Source organism: Onychostruthus taczanowskii, unplaced genomic scaffold (assembly GCF_017590055.1).
Source record: "Onychostruthus taczanowskii isolate IOZ18803 unplaced genomic scaffold, ASM1759005v1 scaffold5, whole genome shotgun sequence".
In the NCBI taxonomy this organism is placed as follows: domain Eukaryota; kingdom Metazoa; phylum Chordata; class Aves; order Passeriformes; family Passeridae; genus Onychostruthus; species Onychostruthus taczanowskii.
In genome coordinates, this window is record NW_024502568.1 from 3,191,694 (window position 1) to 3,211,593 (window position 19,900).

A 19,900-nucleotide genomic window follows, 5' to 3' on the forward strand; every position below is an offset into this window, starting at 1 on the left:
ATGCCTGTTCAGTTTTAAAAAAACTTACAATATATTTTTGTAAGATAGAGACATTTCTTGACTGTTTAGAAAATGGTCTTCTGCTATATACATACAAAGAATCAACAGATAATTTGCAAATTTGTAGAATGTGAACTTACTTTTGACCAACTTACACTTCTGGTTCTTACCTTCCTCTCCTAATTTAATGATAAACTCAATGGAGATGAGTTAGTAAGTGTAGTGAGAGCTTGGATTAGTTTTTTGTGAATGAGAGGAAGTCTCTAACTCCCAAATTATACTTTTGAGTAGCTACAGATGTATCCAGCTCCATTAGACTGTAGCCTGGGGCTGTGGAACTTTGTCTCTGCAAAGTATTTGAAAGTCATGACAACTCATTGATAAAAATTATGAGCACTTAAGCTGTTTTCTGCCACACAAAAGCATTTAGAATCTTGCCTAGGAAGAAAATATTTGCTGAGGATATTTTCATTTAGAAGAGACTGTTTCAGTTGTCAATACCATGCCCTGCAATCAGATTGTCACTGTAGTTTGAGAGTCTTTCAGTTATGTCCTGTGCCACAGGTTGCAGCACAGCTCCTAACCTAAGCATCTAAGAGCTGTAAAAAAATCCCAGGACTTAAAATTTTCACATATCAGAAGGAAAAAACCCCAAACAATAAACCATATCTCAGCCATTGGTGACTCCTGCAGGAGAGTGGTTACCAGAAAGAATTGATGAGTGATGAAATACTATGGTACAGAGAAAAAAATATTCATTGGTACTCTCCAGTCTGAAGAGAACAAATGCTTGTGACACGTGGACTGCACCTGCTTGATTGATAGAGTTTACTTCTGGGACTTTCAGGATAAAAAAAAAAAAAAAAATTAAAAAAATCTGTAGTTTGCTACTGAAAATTCTTCTCATAGGAAGATGATAGGAACAAAATGTATGTATGATACACATTCAAATAAATGTGTCAATAGTTAATAGGGACTTGGGGATAAATCTTTCATAATTAGTGAAAACTTAAAAATTGTAAGAGAGAAAAGTAATGAATATAGCTTAAAACTCATCTTGAATATGTAAAATGAACAAAGGCAACTAATTACTGTGTCAAAAAACTCGGTCATGGCTTGGTGTTTATTAAAGTTTACTTTCTATTTTCTCATCTGAACTCTTCTAAATTCCTTTAGAATCTGGTATGTGTAGGAAAGCAGCAGAACTTGATCTGAAAGTGTTTTAAAAAACATGGAAGCAGCTTATTCAGGCTGCTAATTTCAAGTTAATTGTGGTAATGTTTTATTCCAATAGAGAGGAACCTTTGTTTTAAATCAAGATAAGTAAGTTGGGGATACAGAAAAAAGCCAAATGTATACAATAAGATACAAATAAGATTATTGTATACTGTACACTAAATCTGTAAAACTTACTCCATTTTATGGTTATTATTTACATACATTGCAGCCTTATCTAGGTGTACTTGCTAGTCTTAACATTTGAGAGCTCAAGTTGGCTAAACCTTTCTAAATATACAAGACGGTACTTTTCCAAAGAGTTAGAATTTTAAACCAGGGACCAATAGAACATGTTAACAGCAGAGTGAAAGGGGATAACATTTTCTATGTGTTTATGTAGTTTGTATAAGCTTTGCTAAAAAATACACAGACCTATCATCTTTTCTTATATTTTTTTCTTTTTACAAGGGAGTAAGTAAATATATGGCTATTTACTTGTAAAATCTTCTGGAGAGAAACACCTGAAGTTCTTACAGTAGCCTGTTTAGATCTGGTCAGAAGTGGATGAAATCTAAGGTTTAGTTTACCTCGTGATTGCATTACAGGGACTTGTCTTCACTGGATTATTGTGACAGTTAATATGAATTGATTAGCCATGTTACTTTGATATATAAGTGTTGGGATTCGTCATTCTATTGTTAATTTCTTGTCACTGAACTGCCACACTATACAGTAGGTTTACACGTCTGAGTGATTGTGATGCATGCGGAGTTGCAGGGTTTTAATTACTGAACATATCAGAAGTACACAGCCATACCCAATATAGTCCATCATCTAATTATTTTCTGTTCCATAGAAGTCTGTTGTTTGCATATTGCATTGAAATTTCAACAGTAAAAATTTGTTTCCAGAGGTCTTTAGGTTGGTCAGTTTAAGAATTCACTGAATTAACACTGTGAAGTTAATGTGAAGAAAAATTATGGCTCATAAAAATGCCTTATTTTCTTAAATATATTATTTTTTTATTACTTTATACTTAAATAATATGATCTTCATATTTTACAGATGAAAGCCCAAAAGCTGATAAACCCAAAGTAGATGAGGAGTGTGATGAAAATGAAGAAGATAAAGACTATCACAGGAGTGACCCGCAGATTGCAATCTGCCTTGACTGTTTACGCAACAATGGGCAGTCAGGAGATAATGTGGTCAAAGTGAGTAGCAAACAAGCTGTGCTGTACTTATTGATGACAGAACAGCATCTTACAGGAACCAAATCCTTTTATAACCATTAAAAGTAAACCTTAATGTAGTGACCTATTCCCACTTACCCACTTATTTAGTCCTTCCCTTTGAGGCATTTCAGTGCATCTTTGGAATTTTGTGAAAAATACAGTTCTATACAGAAAGCCATCTGTGATAGTGGAAGTTTTGTTTGTGTGTGGATTATAGTTTTGTAGTCTACAGCCTTTTGATATATAACTGCATTACACAACAGATTACAGCACACCACAGAGGTATTTATAAGGCTAGCTGTAGGTGAGGTGCCTCGTACCTTCAGGATTACTGTCTTAACATGCCAGAATGAACCTGCTTATCAAATATGTGGTGCCCTGCATGACTGGGATCCAGATCTTCTGAGCTGTAAACCTGATTCTGACCCTGATGTGTTGTCTGTGGCCTTGGGGAGCTCACTTTAATCTGCAAAATGGGTGGAGTAATACTTGTCCATTGCTGTTTGAAGAATTAGGGATATTTGGTTTCTATTCCTGAAGGGGATTACCAAACATACTGAGTCTAGAAGAAAGTCTTTAGAAATCACCTTAGATTTTAACAATGTTTTATGAAATTACAAATAGAAGAATAAAAGGAAAAATATATTTAAGAACTTTTCTAATAAAGCTGTATTTTCTAAGTGTTATGTTACACATATAACTTTGGAGGTTCTTAGCACTTCTCAGAAATGCAACGTTTGTTTGACCCGCAGCATTACTAACACAAGCACACTGATTATTTAAGTTTTTCTCAGGATTTTGATGGGTTTGGTGTTAGCTGGGTTTTGGTTTTTTTCTTTCTTCCCTTCTGTATCTTTTAGAAATATCTTTAGAACTAGAGATGGCTCAAATGAACTTGTCATCTTTTACATTTTGAAAACAAGTGAACAAAAATAAACCTATGGTGTCACTATGAATTAGAAGAGAATGCAGTAAATTGGTTTCAGGTGTTCTTGCCCTAAAGATTGCTCACATTTTCCAGAATTTGTAACATGTTTTTTTTTTCTGATTTGTTGCTGTTGCTTTAGGGCTTAATGAAGAAATTTATCCGCTGTTCTACTCGAGTGACCGTGGGAACTATCAAAAAGTTTCTCAGCTTAAAATTAAAACTTCCAAGTTCCTATGAGGTACATTTGTAAGAAAGATGTTTGTATTTTTATTTCCCTGCAACATAATATATTTATATGAAATTTAATCATGTTTGAACCTGCTTTCCCTCTTTCCAGGGATACAGGAATTTAGACTGAAGCACAGACTGTTTCTTCAGCCTGTTCTCGTACAGGAGCCAAAGGCTCCATGCAGGGCAGGCTGTCTTTAACACCAGCAGCAGCTTCCCAGCTTTGGTCAGGGGTAGGGCTGAGTTAGGTTTGTATTTTATTTTCTTAGGTTTTTATTTGTTTTGTTAGGTTTGGTACACAGGTTATAACTATACACAGGAGTTTGTCACGGTGTCATGACATGCTGACCAGCCTTTTCAGTGTTATTTGGTTTTTAATCTGTCTGGTACCTTAATGGCTGGTGTTACAAAGAAACTGCTTACTTCAAAATTTTTACTTTTTTTTTTGTCTAAAACCCAGAAAATATTACAGCTCTAATAATAAAAATACTGCCAAACATTTGCAGTGGCAGGCAGCAGTAAGATGCTCTAATACAGTTTAAAGTAGACATTTTTCACACTGAGATCACTGTTTTTCTCTGTCTTTTGCTTTCAGTTAAGGAATGTCTGTATACTTTGAACTGCATTTTTCTTGTAATTTATAGTTACTTTTAAACTAATTTTTAAAAGTTTCTTTATAATCTATTTTTAAAATGAAAATTACTGTACTTCTGGTTTATATCTTTGGGTTTGAAATAGCACTGGCATAGCAAGGTGGCCTTCAAAATACAGCACAAGGCTTTCTCTTCAAATGGATACTGTCTAGTGTAGCTAAATTTAGGGAATGTTTGTCCACTGGTGATTTCATACCTCAGTAGCAGACTTCCTTCTGTCCACACTTCAAATAAAAACACAAATGTGAAAAAATACCAGCTGAATGCCAGGGTACAAAATAACCTATTGTCAGCATGCTGTATTCATCCAGGTTTGATATATGTGTCTGATAGAATTGTTGTATAATGATAGGAGTGGAGGTATTAACTCTGGAGATTCACTTAGCAGTTCATTTAGACATTAAAGTTCTGCATCCCTTTGTCTTACTGTTTGTTCTGTTGTATTTTAAGCTGGATGTACTATGCAACGGAGAAATCATGGGGAAGGATCATACTATGGAATTCATCTATATGACAAGATGGAGACTAAGAGGCGAAAACGTAAATGCTGTTACATTATTGATAAATGATCTTTTGCTGTATTTATTATAGAAACTACACATGCTTTCAAATCTTAGGCCCGAATATAATCTGTGACCCTTCAAAAAAGCCCTATTTAAAAATGCCTGCATGGTTTCTGAATTTCTTATGTAAAACACTATGGGTGAAACCCTTCAGCACATACATTGTGTAGATTTGGAAACTCTAAATAGTGGGTGTATGATGTGTACATGCAAGTTTTGCTCAGAGTTTTAAGTCAAGTAACTGAAAACCCAAGCCCTTGTTCTTTTTCAGCAAATTTGCTTTTGGTGACCTTTTGAGTTACAGTAGTTGGGGAATCTGCATCCATTCTTCAGTAAGAACCTGTTTTATTCAGTCAATAAACTGAAGGTGACACTGAAAAATTACCAGTGAAATTTAATTGTTTTATTACTGTTTCTGTTAATACTAAATCTATTCTTTTTGGATATGCTGTATAACAATGACATTGAGATAACAGCCAGATGGGTTTTCCTTGCTGCTTGTGTATATTTTAGAATTGCAGTATTTAACATTTTAAGAGACTTTTTTTTTCAGAAATAATATTCAGTTTGGTTTAGTATTGCTTGTATTTTTTTTATTAGAAGTCATATCCCCTTTTCTTCTCTTTCTTTTATGCATTTGTTTGTGTGTGCCTGTTGATTGGTCTTCACTCTTTATTGCTTTGTAGTACATGCAAGTCTGACGATCATACTAGTGGAGGCTAAATTAGAGTGCAGCTAAGGTTAAGCATTTAACATACCTTAATGTACTGATCTGAAGAAAATTCCAAACTTCTTCTATTCTTCTATTCTTTTTTTGTTTTAAGCTTCCTAGTGCTTAGAATATTAAGTGCTGGGGCATGGACAGAGAAGACAGAGGATTAACACACTGTAGAATTAACAATTCACAAGTTTCCTAAAGTTTTACCTTAATCTGAAGCTGGAGGGGAAAGAATAAATTTTAGTAGGAATTAGGGAGGTCAATGTATATAGGCAAGTATTCGATAAATTTGAAAGTAATATTGCACTGAAATTTGGTGATTGCTGAAACCCCCAAGGGAGCTTTAACTATATTTTTTCCCAATACTGCCTTGAAACCAGTGAATGTCTGTTTGGTTTGCCATCTTGTATTTTTGTTAGCATTGGCTGTCCTATTAGGAAGTGTTGAGGCAACAATTTCAGCGATAATGGAATTTTTTCATGGCATTTCATCCTGCAGCCCTTGCCTATAAATCGACTTTTGGCAGCTGCATGAAATTGGAAGCAACAGTGACTATGTTCTTGATTTTAAAAAATTTGCACTAAAAATTTTCAAAAATCTCAGAACTATAGTTTCTAACATTTAGTGAATACAAGAGTTCACAACTCCTGATTAATTTTGTAAGTGTATTTATAGTCACACAGTATAGCCAGGTATGAGTGTTCATCTTCTATTTCATGTAGTTTTAAATCACACCCCTGAAGGCAAAGATGATTAACACCTCTAAAAATTTAATTGTGCTGGTAATAAATCCAGTAATATCTAGGCTTCTATGATTTTGTTTTCCTCAATGAAGTTGCAATGGTAATCAATTAACAATCTCTTCTTCTGAATGAAGATCAAGTGAATCCATTATCTTTGTCTCTGGTACTATTGACCATGAGCTTTTACTGCATAGCTGTGGACCTTACATGAGATAGACAGGAAAAGGGAAGAATATCCATTTGTTCATTAAACAATTCTTTCCTATTTTAAAATAAGTAAATTGATTGTAACCTTTACATTTAAATTTTTTTTTTTAAAATCAATAAATGGTAAATGTGTATGTCCAGCTGTGGATGCCTCTTATCTGATCAGAAAATCATCTCCTTCGCAGTTTCGGTGTCAGAACTGCTCATCTTCGCAAGTCTGCTCACAGGATGGCACTTTCTATCAGGTAAGAGGCACTCACGACTGTGCATATTACAGTCATTAGGGTCCTGCCAGCACCTCCAGTGTATTTCAGCTTGTGGAGTTTTTATAATTCCTCAGTGCAAAGTGCTAAAACTCTGTGAGTGAGGTCTGAGCATTTTCATTCCTGCAGCACAAACTTTACTCAAAAGATTTAGTAGTCTGTCTTACTTTGCATTAGGCCAGTTTTTGTTTGTGATTTTTTTTGAGAGATATCATATGGTTGATATCCATATCAGCCTCAAAGGATTATCTACCTCTTCCTATCTCATTCCTTTAAGTGTTGGGCAGTCACTGGCAAGGGATGAAAAATGGAGAGTGTGAATTAAGAGACTACATTGGTTTCATCTCTTTATGGGAATTCATATATCCTTTTTGATGAAGTAAAAAAAATGCTAGGTATTTCTAAACCCTGTTCCTTTCACATTTTTAAAATTAGTAATGGAATAATCTCTAGAAGCAAAACCTTCAGAACCTGCAAACTGAAGCTGATTTCTAAGTTTCACTGACCAGTCTGGTTCCCAACACTATTTGAAACAGCATTTCAGTTTCCTTATTGAGAATTTTTATTTTAACTGATTTCTAAAAGCTTGGAATACTGTTTGCAACTTTGGAATATTATTTTTGTCTTGAGTAAAAAATTAGAGCTAGTGGTAGAGGGTCACTCCCCACTAGCGATGGAAGTGAACTACTGCACTCATGCCTCCTTCAATATTTAGAATTGTCCTGCATAGTGCATTTGATTTGTACAGTTTTGTGATTTTGTTTGGTAAAACACCGAGCCTCACTGGTTTACTTGGCAATTTCAGTGTGGTGATTGCTGTGTCTCTGCCTGTGTGCACTTTCAATTAGATCTGCACACTTTTAGATACAATTTATATACTCAAAGTCAAAATGTGGAACAGCATTTAAAAGAAATGGTAGTCATGTCCTGTGCAAAGAAAAAATTAATCAGAGACCAAGTAATTTATGATACCACAGATACATGTTTGTTAATTGCACATGCAGACTACACATGGTGCTTCCTGTCTTCTCTCCTAAATACTCCTGGTATTGCTAATACCTCTGGGTTTACCTTGTGATTTCTCTGAACTCCAGTTTGTTAAGCCCCTGCAAGTGTGGTCACATTTAGTTCTGATGATATTTCACTACCATGGCATGGAAAGTTTACTAACCCTGTAGGTCTCTGGAGCTATATCTTTGTTTCTTCATCTCTGTTGTATTTGATAGATGAAGCAAAATGTTTCTGGTTTTAAGGATAGCTTCTGTAATAATTCTTTGTATTTCCAAATTTGAAATTAAAAAAAAAAACTTAAATTAGATTTCTTTCTCTGTTTTATAGCATAGAGGTATTTAAGGCCATACAGCTGCCGAGACAATGATATTTGGCAGGGTTTTATGCTATAGAAAATATCCAGTATGCTAATAAATTAAGAGTAAAACTTGAGACAAATGAAATGCTGACAGACTGAAAAATAAGAGGTTGAATAAAGTAACAGTTTGAGCAACAAGTGCCCAGATATTCTATAGCCCTTTTGGGAAACCCATCCACTCTTGCCTTCCAATCCACTCTATCCAATTTAGGGACCCAAGAAGCTGATTTGCTTTTTTTTTCTTTTTCTGTTATTTGGTTGTTTTTTTTCAGTAGGAATCAATAGAAACTTATCACTAGATCTGAGGTTAAGGAGTTTGGATTTGGGGAGAATGTCATCTCTCAGAAAACCAGCTGACAGCAATTTGACCTTTTTTTATAGTTTAGCTGTGGAATCTCTGTATCTACATTTCCAAGTACATCACCTGTAAATACACTTTGGTTTAGAAAGTATAAAATGTCAAGAGTGGTTTTTATCAAACACAGCAACACAGAAAGACGACTTGTGTGAGCACTCCCAAGTATAAATGTAGCAAAATATAAATATTGAAATATATAAAAGCAGATACAGAAACTGTATATCAGTGACAAATAGCTAATAGATTTGAAGTACAGGGATGGATTTAACTGTTGAAATGTATGGAATTATTTCATATAAATAATCATATGCATCTGTCTTAGAGATAAGGTCTGGCTATTCTTAAGGCAGTCTTTAATTGCATTTTCTTTGTATTGTTTATGAATCATGTCTTCATGCTTTCTTGTCTGTTTTTGTTGTTGTTTTTCCCTTGCTTGTTTTCAGTCTTACCCTATGGTACTTCAGTATCGACCTAGAATTGACTTCGGTTAGACCAAAGGGCCAGATCCCACTGAGATGAATCCTGCACTATTTGTTTACCCATCGACAGATTGCACAATGAATGGATGTGCCTGGATTGGGGGGACAGCCAGAATTTCAGCATGCAAATAAGGACATTGTCTTTCTTAAAATTGTCAGTTGCATCTCTGTTGTTTCTATTAGAGCAAGCCAAGTGCCATTCTGCTACTGAAATGTGCATAAGATATTTGTGCATCTTAAGAGTGTGCTGCAAATCATAGCCAAAATCATGAAGTGTACAGTCAAGACTCAAAACCTATGGAATATTTTTTGCTTGCGTGTTAGAAAATTTTTCTGGTCCTAATATTGATTACACTAGCAAAATGGCAGAGTGCTCATTCATGTGGTGTTGGAGTTTCACACACTTACTACTTTACTGAATATTGTTGTTTAAATCATAGAGTACTGTAAAAATAACTAACCTTGACAATATTTTGTATAGAAAATATATTTAGAAAAGTGGTGATTAGGCCACTACCTTTTCCTTGATAAGGTTCTCATGGGTCCAGGTATAGCTCACTCATGAGTGTGCAACAGTCCTTTTGCAGTGAATGAAGATTAATTACACTGAACAAGAGATGTAGAACATGATAATTCAAAATAGTAATTTTAAATCTTAAAGTTGCTAATATTGCTTGAAAGCATTGTAGCCTTTGTGATTGCACTTTCCGGTGGTCTCCCTGAAATTTGGAATTTGGGATACTAGCTATTTTTGGAAAAATGGCTTCTGGTCAGATTACATTTCTTCTAATAAAGCCTCCATAATATGAAGGTAAAATAATACAAATGTCTATGGAACAACTAAATTCTACTACAAAATTGTGACCAAGGCAAAATTTTTCATAATTACTACTTTTCATAATAAATATTTCCTTTTAAGATTGAATAGAGGTCTATAATATACAAAGACAAAAAAAAACTATATAGCTTTAATTACATACTGTATCTCTTGTGACTATCTGGAGTTTAGTATTCATTACAGAAATTTTCATTAGTTAAAATCACATCATAAAACTATTTCCATAAAATTAGAGATAATGCAATACTGAAGATTAGCAGTCTGACCAAAATAATTGTTCAGGTCATTTTTTTTTTCATAAGACCTGGTAGTGCTGGATATAAGGTGATTGTTGCCTTAGGTATTACAAGCATAATGGTTCTAGTATGGGATGTTCCTTGAGGTTTTTGGTAATGTTGCAGGGAGCATAGCAATGTGTATGTTTTCTGTCTTCCATTGTCTTTGCTTAAAAGTCAGTTGAGTTTTTCTGATCAGATTCTCTAGAGGTACTTATAGTTCAGTCATGTTATGTAATTTTTACTTAGTTCATGCTTGGTGATGTTGTAGATAGCTATTTACTTTCTTTATGCCTTTTGCATACAGCAAAAAGGAACCAAATCAATTTTTCACAAGCTACTGTAGGGTGAACTGATCATTCTTTGATAGACAAAGTGAAAATTCTTTCTTGGGATCAAGTACAAAAGATAGATGTAAGGCTGTAATTCCTTTGTAAGCTTATGTTCATGTACAGTAGTATGTTCTGTAGGAGAAATAAGCATGTTGTGGATTAGGTCTGGCCCCTTTAATGTTGTTAGGCATTCTAACATTGGTGACTCGAGAATCCCATGAAGTTGGGTTGAATCCTACCACTGCACTCCAAAGCCCATACGACATGCAGAAATCAAGATGCTGTCAATAGCAGTATCTTAAGGAGCCCTGCCATTACAGGTCAAGGTTTCACATATTGTGGAATGCCAGTGGAACTGGGGAAGGATAATGTCTAGGAAGAAGCTGCTGCCCCTTTCTGCAGTGTGCTGGCCAGCACAGGCACTGCTTTGCCCAGAAACAGGCAGGAGGGATGTGCTGGCTGCAGAGAGCAGACATCCTACTGCCCACCCAGTCAGTGATGCACTACTTGACAGAAAGAAGATGCTCCTTGTAGGGAGGGCCCTTCTCTAGGGAAAAATAGATTCTTCTTGTACATAGAAGTCCACCCCATGGAGCAGCTTGGAAGAGCAGAGCATGCTTTCTGATTGAAAATCATTCTTCTCTTTAGTATATACAGTTGTTTTGTATAGTAGAAATAGGATACTATTTGTAAATATTTACATGCACATACCAATTACACCTTACAATTTTTATATATTTCATGTGTTTTTATACCAGAATTTTCACTGTAAATTTGCTTGACATAAAACACCTGTCTCAGTTTATCACAAAACTAATGCTAGTATGCTTAAGCATAATTTCTGCTTGGTTCACAGCTCAATTTTTTTCCTCAGCAATTTTGAAAAAAATTGAACAGATTTGTTTTAAAAAGACAGGAACATACAAGTTTTAATCCATCCACCTAACAGGACCCTTGGAATAGCAGTGTTTTGCTTGGCTTTGGAATGGCAACTGATAGAAGCTTTATTTGATTGTTTGATAATTTCCTGTACTCATAATTCAGAGAACCATGAATTTTCTCAATCAGAGATGGACATTGGTTTTGATCCCTGGTATTTTCTTGATGCAAGTTAAAGCTAGATTACAGAAGGTAAATCTTCATTTTAAGCTTGGAAAATACTGGCAGATCTGAGCCACCGTTCCCAGCTGTGAATGGTGGCATTAAATGCATATGAACTAACCACCTACAGTTTCTGCATTTCTGATTTGATGGCATGGTGCCTGACTGCTGCTATAGTTTAATCATTTTTGTAAAAGTAAAGTGCCAGTGACATGCATATCTTAACTGGGCAGCTTGTGCAACATCGGCACTGCCTTCTTTACAGGAAATTTTCACTCATATAGTACACACGTGCCATGTCTCTACAGCTACACAGATTTAATTCATTTGTGCCAATTAAGAGTATCTGAGCACCATAGGAATACGAGAAGAATGCGTGTGCAGATTCCTGTGTGCCAAAGATGGGGTAAAGTGAAATGAGTACCTAGGCATTCCCTTCAGACTGCACCATATGCCAGGCTAGAACTGACGCCTGGATAAAGTCACACTTTCTGAGCATTTCCATGACAAGGTGTCACCACTGCATCCTTGTAAAACATAGGAATATAAAATAAGTGTTGCTGCCACTGTGTTTCTATGACTTTTCCATATTAGCAGTATCTAACTGCAGAGAGACCTAAAAAAATCCACACTACTACCTAACCTTGCTGTCCCTTATTTAGCACATTTGGTGCTGCTTGGATTTTTTTCCCTAGAAGTGAAAACTCATTAATGAAAATCATAAACAGCTTTGTGTTGAGCATTGCTGGTTGCTGCATTTATCTAGTAACAAGCCGTGAGCTAGAATATAAAAACAAGATCTTGTGATATCTCAAACAATATGGAATTAGATGATTAATCAAGAAATGTATCTTCCATGATGCGTTACTACACTCCTGGTAACTAAGGGCCTAGCCCTATGAAGGTATTTTTGCATGAAATACCAAATAAGATTGCTACAATAACTGAAGTGACTCATCACTATAGTTGGTATTGTTCACATGAAAGCTTTGGGGATTTGGGTCCTAGGAGTCTGCAGTGCAAGAAGCATATTGTGCATACTCAGCTAGCTTGCAGTTATGCAAAAAAAGTTACACAAGTATTATCTTGACTTTACTGAAAATGTTACACAAAGTGAAGTGCCTGATTGCTAATACAGAATACCTTTCAAGCCCATTATTTTCATTTGACAGGGTAATATTTGCTTCTGAATTTTATCTATGCTCCTAATATTTTCAGCAAGAATATATCATAAGCATACTGTATTGAGATGCTTTCATGGGAAAAAAAGGATAAAAAGTGTTCTTTTAGATAGTTTAAATTAAAACCAGCCTATCTCAGTAGAAATTATATTAAAATAAATACTTTTATGTTGAAAATATTCCATTTTCTGCATGAGGAGCCCTTTTATTCTGGATCTTGGTCTTTTTTTCTCCGTAGGTTTCAGCAGCTTGATTTGACTTTTCTGCTCTTATCACAAGCAGTTCTGGTGTATCTGCAGGAGGAAAGAGACTGATCCCTTCCCATTCCATTTAGATACAGCTAGGCTCCTACTGCAGACAAAATAATGGTCCAGAGTTCCATCTCCATCTCATCACTCCCATGAATAACTGGTGTACATGACTTAGTGAGAGAAGTAAACAATTTTTTTCTTCTTTGCTGTTTAAAAGAAATAGGTCATGGCTTAGTCCTTTAATTTAACCAAGTACTGAGTTGTATTGTTTGCTGGTTTTGTACAGTTTCATATAACTGCAGACAAGGGGTATTTATTCAATCCCCAGAAAAAAAAGTCATTCTTGAGAGGACTTTTAAGAAAAGGCATAGCATCCAGCTCAGCCAGATTTTATGTCTGGTAGAAATACTAGAGTATAGGTAGCTGTTCAAAACCAGTCTTAAGTCTCAAAATAAGTAGATTGAGCCTTGTTTATAGAAGGGCTACATAAAATACTGGTTAATAACATTGACTGATCAAACTCATTTTTGTCCTGGAAAAGTGCATATTCCCCTCTCATTTTACTTCATGCTTTTTTGACTTATTATTTTTCTCAGTTAAAACGTCTAAACAGGCACCCGCTCTCCAGTAATTAATTCTAGGTTCCTGTACATATTTTGGCCATTCCCATACTGCATCCCATTTCTTACCCAAAAGTCAAAATGTTAAAGACTTATGAAGGAGAAATTGCACATGAGGTGTCAGCTCACAGGTTGCATTTATCGGGCAGCTCTCATGGATTTCAGCAGAGTTTTCACAGCTCTGCATTTTCAATCCTTTACAGTCAATTTGAGCAAGGTCATGCCTTCTGTACAGGTTTCAGCTAAAAACATTCTTTGAGGAGGGATTGTAGCCTACTGGAGTGTGTTCCAGGATGAGTTCCAAGACACGAGGGGATTGATTCACCTGAAGGAAACGTGAAAACCTCCAGCTGCACATTTACCTCTAACTTTGTCACATAGGGGTTGTCTGTCCTTCAGACCTCAGCTGAAACATCCTGTGCAGCAATGTCCTTCAAAAGATGATCTTGCAATGTTGAAATATTTTTCTTCATAAAGATATCTACCTATTGATCTTTTCTACCTTCTATCTACACTATCTGTAGGTCAGATTAAAACCTTAGGTTCCAGAATAGGAAATTAATTAATTAATTAATTCCCAACAGATCCTTCCATCCAAGGTATGTGCCATAAATCTTTTGCATTCGGGTAGCTTTTCACTACAGCTGAGTAAGGATGTTGTTTCATTCTCTAGTAAGCAATTTAGATCTCTGTGGTCCTGGAGTGGGGTGGTGAAGCAGAGAAGCTCTGTACATGGGTAGAGATGTCCACGCTATCTTTTGTATTTGCAGTAGACAAAGTTGGTAAGCTCAGGATGGAGGAGAAATTCTGGAATGAAAGATGTCTGTAGAGAGGTAGATTTTGCTGTTACGTTAATTTTAACCAAAGATAGGCATTTGTTTGACTTTGCTTGCTTTTCTGAACCATTAGGTCCTCTTCTTTGAAGTAACTTCTGTGTGTATTCTTAGGACATGCTTCTAACGTGGCTGACAGTTGACAGGATGAGGTGAACAGAAGTAGTTACTGTGCATTTTCCTTTTTCCTCATGACAGTCAATGTAAAGCAAAGAGTTGAGAGTAGATCACAATGTACAAAACAGCTGCACAGTAAAATGGTTTTGCTGCTAGTTAACATACTGAGGGTTTTATTACAAATGAAGTTGTAATGAAGATGGTTATTGTCAAAGTGCAAGGCACATATTTTATAATGGTATTCTACTCTTAAAATTCAGTTTTGTACTATATTGAGTATGGTAGATATTGTTCCTGTTGTCTCCTGAATTTTGTTGTGGTAAAGAGAAACATGCTCCATTTTTACTGAAAAAATATCACATACTTATTGATTTAAGATTAGTCTTTGTTGTCAGATACTTTGTTTGTTCTTAAAAACTAGGGTTTTTTAAAAATAAACTATTTTTATGGATAATCTGATTGCCTAATAGTTTTAAGGGACCTATTTAATACCAAAGGTAACGCCACCCAGAAATGAACTTGGAATAGGACATTGACACTTTCCTGGAGAGCCTGAATGGTCAGGAGGTACCTGGAGTCAATCAAGCAGAACTGAACCAGTGGCAGTTGTCTGTGTCACCAAGTTAAAGGGTTAGGCACACCTAGCAGTTTCCAAAACAAATTAGAAGAGAAAAGAAGCAACAGGAATAGCATTGAGGTTTAGTCAACAGACAGAGAGTAGCTCTGAGTCCTAGCTCATGTTCCTGAAGAAAAGCACAAAGGCTTGCATTTACTGATGTGTCTGCTATACCTGGCCTGTGAACTAACAAAAAACTCAGTGTGCTGTCAGTCCTGTAAACCTTCCAAAGCACAAAATAGTCACCAAGCTACTTTTGGGGTTTCTAGTCATAGTTCAGTGATATTTTGGAGGGTGGAAAGGACAGATTTGGAGGATAATGAGAAGATATTAAGTATGTTTAACAGATTTTTATAGCTATTTTTTTAGCAAATGGCATTGCTGTCCTTTATGTGAGACCATTGATTAGTAAGAAGTGATTATTTTGCTTGTGCAGTATAAAACAGAGAGAGTAAAAAAATCCAAATTGTCTTGATTTCCCTTTTCAGGATAGTGGCTAACTAAACTGGAAAGTAATAGGTCAATGTAATTATTTAGCTGGCTGAAAGATTTCACTCTAAATACTGATCATATTTTTTTCTCAAATAGAAGCTTCTTAGCACAAACATGAAGCAATGCATCATTTTTTCCCTTATTGCAGACTTAACTATTGAAAGGAAAATATTTTGCATTTTTTTAAAATTAATGCAAAGCCTGAATTGTTGGGTGTTCCAGGCTACTGAATAGATGATATAGAGTTACTCTCAATGGATTTTTTGGGGGTGGGGGCCTAAGTGTCCTTATATAAGCTGTGATCCAAGTTAAAAGAAAGGAGCCTATGGTGAGCAGTAATAATGTTCTAATGCTTCCTTGCATTTGATCAGTAGTTACCCGTTTTTAATAAAGCAGCCCTCACAGTACTTAGGAGCTCATAGAACATATTGTGATCTTAAGTTGCTAATTTGTTTTAAAATATAAAATGTTTTAAGCTTTTTGTCAAAAGTGATAACATCCTATTACAAATAAACCTTTTTGTGGTTGTAAAATTTAGCTTATAAATCATTCAAATTGAAGTGAAAAAAACACAGGTCATTGTTAATGACAGTCTATCCTACTCTTACGAATATATGTATTTTTGTAAAGGAAAAGCACTTGTAGATATTTAATCAGTCCAATATCTATCTATGTTAATGTTTTGGAAAAAAAGAAGAAAACAAAATGCTGCTTAGAGAATCACTTAAATATTTTTTATTTTTTGTGCTCAAATGCAATTTCTGTTGATTTATGGAATGTTTATTCTGTGTGAAGCTGTATAGTTAGTACAGCTGGGCTAAATGCATTTCTCACCTTAATCAATTGTATCTGACTATGATAATATATTGTGTCCAATCAGAAAGCAATTGCAAAACACAGGCTTGTGGTGCTGTTTTTCATCTTTGATATTAGCTTCATCCTGCCTTATAACTTTTCTACTTCATAATAAGTTTAAAAAATCCTAACCATTTTTTGTGATGCATGTGTTTCAATGGATGTTTCAGGGTATATCTGGTTGTTTAGTTGAATCTTACTGTTACTAACATTTTTATAAGATGACAGAATTTTACATACAGTATTTAATTATCAGTCCCCTGGGTGAAAAAGTATACAAGATTAATCAAGTTTAATACTTACCTTCCTTCAAAGGAAGCTACTGCTGGGTACATGCATGGAATGTGAGTGCATCACTAAAGATTCTGAGAACTTGTGCTAATACTATTTTTAAAATTCAGAATGATTCACTTCTTGTAATCTTTTTCAGCTGTTTGAAACCTCACTTTCAACTCTATTTTGGTTCATCATAATGCATTAACACAGTTTAAGGGAAGAAAAAAATACAGTAAAGAATTTTATTGAAGTATAGTAAAGAGTGGCAACCATATTTGTTTGTGTACGTATCAGTACACAAACAAATGCAAAATCTCTTTACTTATTTCAGTGGGATTCTACAGGGATCTACTTCATGGGTCTGATGCTCAGTTAAGTTCTTCAGCTTGACCTCACTGGAGTGACTTTCTATAATTATCCTGTAGCTGAGACTTGAAATGAGCCAGGCTTCCCACTTCCTCACTTAATTTCCTTTCACAAGTGACTAATATTGTTTAAATTTACTCTTATTATATTAACCTTCTCCTAAGTAAGTTTTGCAATAATGAGTGTGTACACTAGCAGTAGAATTCATTGGTAGGGACTCAACTGAGTAAATACTTGTGTCCTTGACAAACTGGGGGAGAATTTGGCTCAGATTATGAGCACTTGAAATGGCATTCTCTCATTTATGTTCATGCTTTGCAAAGATCTGCAGTTGATCAGGATTTGAGAGGTTTTATTACATGAACATTGTCCATTTTTATAATTTTTATTAAGAGCTAACTTCTGTTAGTAATTCATTAGGGTCAACATCTCAGGGTCCACAAAGCAGCAGTTTAAAATCCATTTGATCTGAGTGCAATACCAGTACTGCAGGCTTGTATCTTTTGAAGAACCAAATATGTTTTGTTTTGAAGTACTTTTAAAAAGCACTGTAAATTTCACCCAGTTCTACCAAAGGAATGTGAGGAGTTTTTTTAATCTTGGATCTGAGTGTGGCCCTAGAAAAAGTGAGACACTTGTAACTGAGTCAGCGCTAGTGATCAGTTTTCCATGTAGGGACGGGATGTGCTGGTCCTTGGAGTTTTTTGGCAAAACCTCGTGGTCATGCCTCTTGATGTAGAGTGAAGCCTGTTCAAATCCACATCAACGTTTGTAAGCGAGATTTATTTTGAAACAACAGCTCATGCAAAGCCTGTGAATGGGCCTCTGGAATTTGTGTGTAAATGTGTCAGATATGTGATGATATTTCCAATAGTGAACTACCTGTATGGCTCAGTACTGGTGATGTTAAATTGCGTGTTTCATGCTAATGTCAAGAAGGTTTACAGCACCTTTATAATGGTTGATAACAAATGACAATTTGGCCTGACCTGTATGCTGCAAGATGCCTCTAGCCCAGTTGGATTAATTTTATTAAAAATCTAGATGAGCAAGAAGTATAACTAATCTGCTTACTAGCACTGAATTGCTCCTTTCTCAAAGCAATAAATATATTCATGTTGTAACATCTGTTGTGCAGCCTACAATACGAGTTGTTTTGTTGCATTGTTTCTATATAATTTATTTTGTGCAATAAAAAAAATCTCTGGTTTTATCTGACTTCTTTCTAGTTTGTAATAATATTTGAATTAAAACATTTACTAGTTTTATATCTTAATCATGCAGATGTACTGTCGATTCACAGAAGTGTGAGTAGAAAACAGAATGCAGTAATATTATTCATTACAGAAAAAACAGAAGGTACTCACATGCCTAATTTCCTTCTAGTTAATGTCATAGATGCTACCATTAATTTTCACGGGTGCAGAGTTCTGCCTAACATTAAAGCTGTCTGGACTTGGCACCCCATTTGTAAAATATAACCAGGTGGGTTACAGTGTGACTGTGTGCTTGAGGCTTTTTTTAAAAAAAGAAAAGAAAAAAAGACAACAAAAACAATCCATAGGGATTCTGCAACTTTTTTTTAACCTAATTTCACTGCTTTTTGTTCTCTCCCTTTTTGATGTTTTTCTGAGTTAATATGGTTTCAGTAGTATTTATTATTCTGTGCACTTACCTTTATTATGTTGTTGTTTTAACTCTAAGGTAGTGTAAAATAAATGTGCATGCAAATTGGAAGATAGAGAATATCCTTACCAGTGAGCCTTTGGTGTGAAGTAGCATTATTCACATGATATACTGAATTACTGCAAAGAAAAACAATGGAGGGAGCCCTGTTATTCAAGAGAACTTGTACCTTTTGTCTGAGATTCTCCTACAAAACCTGCAATACCACCTCTGAGCTTGAGATGTGGCTCAGATTTGGAAATAATAGAAAGGATTGCTGATTTAAGTAAAATAATCTGAGACAAAGTACATTTTGTATCTTCTTGTAAAATCCTTCTACATGTTAGCAGGAAAAAAACAATTGCTTGTGAGTACAACATGTGAAATGCAGCACATTGCAGTACATGCATATGATTAAAGAGGATTTGTTAGTTATGTTGCAATTGGCTGTTAACAGGCTGAGAGCAGCTGTGGCACCACTGGCTGCTTTGTAACCTGTGCAGGTGGAGCAGTGCAGCCTCAATAGGTTTCTTTGGACCTTTGTCACGTGGGATATTTGACCTCCAGATTTGTCAAAGGTCATAAACTTACTTTCCCTTCTTCTAAAAGCATTCCTGAGATTTAAGGCTATTCAGTGAAAAAAAACTCCAAACTTTACATAATGCTTCTACATTTTTTATTGAACATAAATTGAATTGTATATAAGTGCAAAATTCTGCTCCTAAATAGGGACCTTTTTCTCAAGCAAGATTTCCATTTAAAATGCAGTAATTAAATTATTCTAAATAATTACTTTGTTTCAGGTAGCTAAAAGGAGAACCATGGTGGGGGAAAAAAAACATGCATAAGAATAGTAACAAATGCCTGATAAGTCATAAAGCTGGATTATGTTTTATAGAAGGAGGAAGTTAGGTGGTATACAAATAGCTGTTTACATCAAGGGTGTAGCACATGAATTTCCCTGTTGGAATTGTGATTCACTTTGCTTTCTGCACTAATTATTTTTTCCTCTTTTATTCTAGAGGAGAATATGCAATGCAGTGTCATTATAGGCAAGAATAATGTTTTCCAGAAGAAAACTGCTTTCGTAATTTAGGTTTCATTAAAGCAACAGAAATTT

General features: G+C 35.2%; 1 protein-coding gene across 6 annotated transcripts in view; it reads left to right on the forward strand.

Moving 5' to 3' along the window:
- Positions 1 to 18,326, forward strand: part of PCGF5 (polycomb group ring finger 5) — a 63,842-nt gene extending 45,516 nt beyond the window's left edge. For 4 of the 6 annotated variants that reach the window (XM_041415954.1, XM_041415953.1, XM_041415955.1 and 1 more), the window contains 5 exons: positions 2,284 to 2,432; positions 3,521 to 3,619; positions 4,713 to 4,802; positions 6,679 to 6,738; positions 8,927 to 18,326. In XM_041415954.1, the coding sequence (XP_041271888.1) occupies positions 2,284 to 2,432; positions 3,521 to 3,619; positions 4,713 to 4,802; positions 6,679 to 6,738; positions 8,927 to 8,974 (446 nt within the window). In that variant the 3' untranslated portion in view covers positions 8,975 to 18,326. Of the gene's footprint in view, positions 1 to 2,283; positions 2,433 to 3,520; positions 3,620 to 4,712; positions 4,803 to 6,634; positions 6,739 to 8,926 lie in introns of those variants that run through there. The other 2 variants (XM_041415958.1, XM_041415957.1) reach the window with 2 other exon arrangements.
- Positions 18,327 to 19,900: the final 1,574 nt, after the last annotated feature.